Source organism: Theropithecus gelada, unplaced genomic scaffold (assembly GCF_003255815.1).
Source record: "Theropithecus gelada isolate Dixy unplaced genomic scaffold, Tgel_1.0 HiC_scaffold_2959, whole genome shotgun sequence".
NCBI lineage: Eukaryota > Metazoa > Chordata > Mammalia > Primates > Cercopithecidae > Theropithecus > Theropithecus gelada.
In genome coordinates this window covers 1-3,949 of record NW_020259440.1, presented here as the reverse complement: position 1 = coordinate 3,949, position 3,949 = coordinate 1, and the positions used below count along the sequence as shown (strand labels likewise).

Sequence of the window (3,949 nt, the reverse complement as noted above, 5' to 3'; positions counted from 1 at the left end):
CATTCTTAAGGAAAAGAATTTTCAACCCAGAATTTCTTTCTTTTTTATTATTATTATACTTTAAGTTTTTCCACATGGCTAGGGAGGCCTCACAATCATGGCAGAAGGCAAATGAGGAGCAAAATCACATCTCTTACATGGCAGCAGGCAAAAGAGCTTGTGTAGGGAAACTCCCCTTTATAAAACCATCAGCTGTAATCCCAGCACTTTGGGAGGCCGAGGCAGGTGGATTGCCTGAGGTTAGGAGTTCAAGGCCAACCTGGCCAACATGGTGAAACCCCGTCTCTACTAAAATACAAAAATTAGCCAGGCATGGTGGTGGGCACCTGTAATCCCAGCTACTTGGGAGGCTGAGACAGGAGAATCACTTGAACCCAGGAGACAGAGGTTGCAGTGAGCCGAGATCATGCCACTGCACTGTAGCCTGGGCAACAGAGCAAGACTATGTCTCAAAAAATTAAATAAATAAATAAATAAATAAATAAATAAATAAATAAATAAAAATCAAACCATCAGATCTCATGGGCTTATTCTCTGTCACAAGAACAGCATGGGAAAGACCCGCCCCCTGATTCAATTACCTCCAACTGGGTCCCTCCCATGACACACGGAAATTATGGGAGCTACAATTCAAGATAAGATTTGACAGCAAAACCATGTCACAGGTTATGAAACAGATTTATTCTAGCAGGCCAGACAAGAGAAATGAGCCCCTTGACCATCCCAAAGAAGAATGGTTGACAGATGCAAGTTGTCTTATGCATCAGGAAAACAGGAGGGTAGGTATGCTATTAGTGGGCACATGATAATCAAGGCACAAGCCTTGCTGCCTCTACCTCAGCTCAAAAAGCTGAGTCAATTAAATTTACTAGAGCCCCGAAGTTGGGAAAGGATTTAAAAGTTAACATTTACACTGATTCCAAGTATGATTTTTTAGTGCTTCATGCTTATGCTGCAATTTGGAATGGGTAGGGACTCCTGACCACCAAGGGTTTTTCCATACATTACTCAGATTTTGAGCTTGTTAGAATGCTGCTTTGCTGCCAAAAAAATAAAAATAAAAATAAAAAGGTGACTGTAATTCATTGCAGAGGACATCAAAGGAGAGACTGACTGTGTAAAAGGAAATGCTCTGGCAGATGCGGCAAAGAGCCAATGAAGCTTATGGGCGTGCTGCTAGGCATACATAGAGCTGGGCCAGAACGCTCCAAAGAACAAAAATGGGGCAGGGATTGCAGTTCAGCCCAGGACCACTCTGGCTGGCTGACTGATCACAATAAATTACTAATGCCAAGTACCAATCGCAGGAAAATAATTAAGCACATTCATGATTCTTTTCACCCTAGAAGGGATTCTTTGATTCAGCTAATGTCTCATTTGCTTATGGGGATAAATCTTTTCAAGACACTAAAGCAGGTGATTCAGTGCCTGAAATAACCCAAAGAGCCAGCAATTTTCTCCCCTTCCAGTTAAACCTGTCCAACATTGAGGAACCCATCCAGGTGAGGGCTGGCAACTCTAATTTACTCAGATGCCTTTCTGCAGGAGATTCAAATATTTGCTAATGCTTACTGATACATTCACTGGTTAGATCGAGGCATTCTCCACCCTATCTGAAAAGTGTTTACCAGAAGAAATAATTCCTCCTTTTGGGTCATCTAAAGGCCTGCAAAGTGACAATGGCCCATCTTTCACAGCAGTCATTTCCCAACAGCTATCCTCAGCTTTAGGAATCCAATATCACCTTCACTCTGCGAGGAGACCGCAGTCCTCTGGAAAGGTGAAAGTGTTAATCATACTCTAAAGAAGACTCTAGCTAAGTTAGAGGCCTGACTATCTCTAACATGCGTAGCTTACTCTGGGTTTGAGCTGCTCCAAAGGAAAACTTATAAGTACATCCTATTGAGTTAACATACAGAAGGTCTTTCCTAACCACAGATCTCCTAATAGATGAAAGGGCTCATCAGTTACAAAATTATGTTGTCAATCTAGGACAGGTGCAAAGACACGCTGTGAATATGGAAACAAAAGTCTTCCCTTCCCTTATGGGAGGAAAATTCTGTTTCAGCTCAGCTTGGGATTTAGTCTTACTAAAGACATGGGAGGAAGTTCTCCAGCTGACCAGCTTTCCCCAACGTGGAAAGGATCATAGCAAGGCCATCTGAGCCCTCCAACAGACCTTGAACGCCAACGGATTCACAGGTGGGTACACCTGTGTGGAAGTAAAGCTGTTGCTTATTCTGGTAGCCCAGTCTGAGGCTGGGGGAGGTGGGCGCGGGGTTATTTTAGCGTTGGCGGAGCACTGGCACTGTCGCTGTGCGTCTGCTCCTCCTCGCTTTTCTCCTTCCGTCCCACAGTGGCCATGAGGGAGATCGTGCTATCGCAGACCCGGCGGTGTGGGAACCAGATTCACACCAAGGTTGGTGGCCGCGGCTTTGAGGGCCCAGCGCAGGCCTGCCGGGTGGCCCGGGAAGATGTTGGCAGTGGCAGGAGCTCTATTGAGGCCCCTGGGCTCCCTGCCTGGGTCGCGGTGGACCTGGGTGGCTGGCTAGGCAGCCAGGGCGGACCTCCACAGATCCAAAGGCCTGGAGTGGGGGTAGGAGAGGGGCTGGGGATAGAAGAGGGGCTGGGGAGCCTCGGGCTCCGCAGCCTCCGTGACTCAGCCCTGGCCTGTCTGGCCCCTCCTGTCTCTCGCAGTTCTGGGAGGTGATCTCTGATGAACAAACCATCGATTCTGCTGGGACCTCCCACGGGGACAGGGACCTGCATCTGGAGCGCCTCAACGTATACTACAATGAGGCCAGGTGTGAGACCCCAGCCCTTCCCCCACCGCCGTCCTGGGAATGGCGGCTCTCTGCTCGCTGATGCCCTCCTGCTCCCCTCAGGTGGCAGGTACCTGCCCCGCGCTGTGCTCGTGGATCCGGAGCCGGGCACCGTGGACTCTGTGCGCTCGGGGCCTTTCGGGTGGGTCTTCAGGTCGGACGACATCTTCAGTGAGCTGTGGGTGAGGACTGGGGTGGGGCTTCTTAGCCAGGGCAGCTCAGATTCACAGAGTGCCCCAAGGTCATCGCTGTGGGAACTGTGGAGCTAGGGCCCCTAAACACCCTCGTATGCTGAGTCACTCAATCTCCTTCTCCTAAACGGGCTTTGGGAGGAAGGCCCAGCTGTCTGCCTGAGATGAGCTGCTGATGCAATCTTTCTGCAGGGAGCTGAGCTGGGGGCAGAAGCTGCTGCTTTCCTTGGGGATGGGCAGGAGCCACCTGCAGAAAGTCTGTTGTTAGGCTGTCTCAGGTTCGGCTCCTGACTTAATTTCTAACAGGGGAGGCTGCTGTCCTTTAGCTTTGTCGGGGGAGGTCCACCTGCTCCACCTGCAGGGTGAATGGTGCTTTCACCTCACATGTGATACTTGGCCCTTTGTGTTTTGTTTTTTTTTTTTGACATCCCAGATTCTTTTTATTTATTTATTTATTTATTTATTTATTTATTTATTATTATTATACTTTAAGTTCTAGGGTACATGTGCATAACGTGCAGGTTTGTTACATATGTATACTTGTGCCATGTTGCTGTGCTGCACCCATCAACTCGTCAGCACNGAGTGAGAACATGCGGTGTTTGGTTTTCTGTTCTTGCGATAGTTTGCTGAGAATGATGGTTTCCAGCTGCATCCATGTCCCTACAAAGGAAACAAACTCATCCTTTTTATGGCTGCATAGTATTCCATGGTGTATATGTGTCACATTTTCTTTTTTTTTTTTAATTTATTTTTTATTATTATTATACTTTAAGTTCTAGGGTACATGTGCATAACGTGCAGGTTTGTTACATATGTATACTTGTGCCATGTTGCTGTGCTGCACCCATCAACTCGTCAGCACCCATCAACTCGTCATTTACATCAGGTATAACTCCCAATGCAATCCCTCCCCCTTCCCCCCTCCCCATGATA

The 3,949-nt window shown here is 47.7% G+C and overlaps 1 protein-coding gene across 1 annotated transcript; it reads left to right on the top strand.

Moving 5' to 3' along the window:
- Positions 1–2,362: 2,362 nt before the first annotated feature.
- On the top strand, positions 2,363–3,016 carry LOC112617637 (tubulin beta-4B chain-like; the record flags this gene model as incomplete). The annotated part of the gene is made up of 3 exons (XM_025374350.1): positions 2,363–2,419; positions 2,698–2,806; positions 2,886–3,016. Coding segments are annotated over exons 1-3 (297 nt in total), but the record flags the coding sequence as incomplete, so codon positions are not given.
- Between the last annotated feature and the right edge of the window lie 933 nt (positions 3,017–3,949).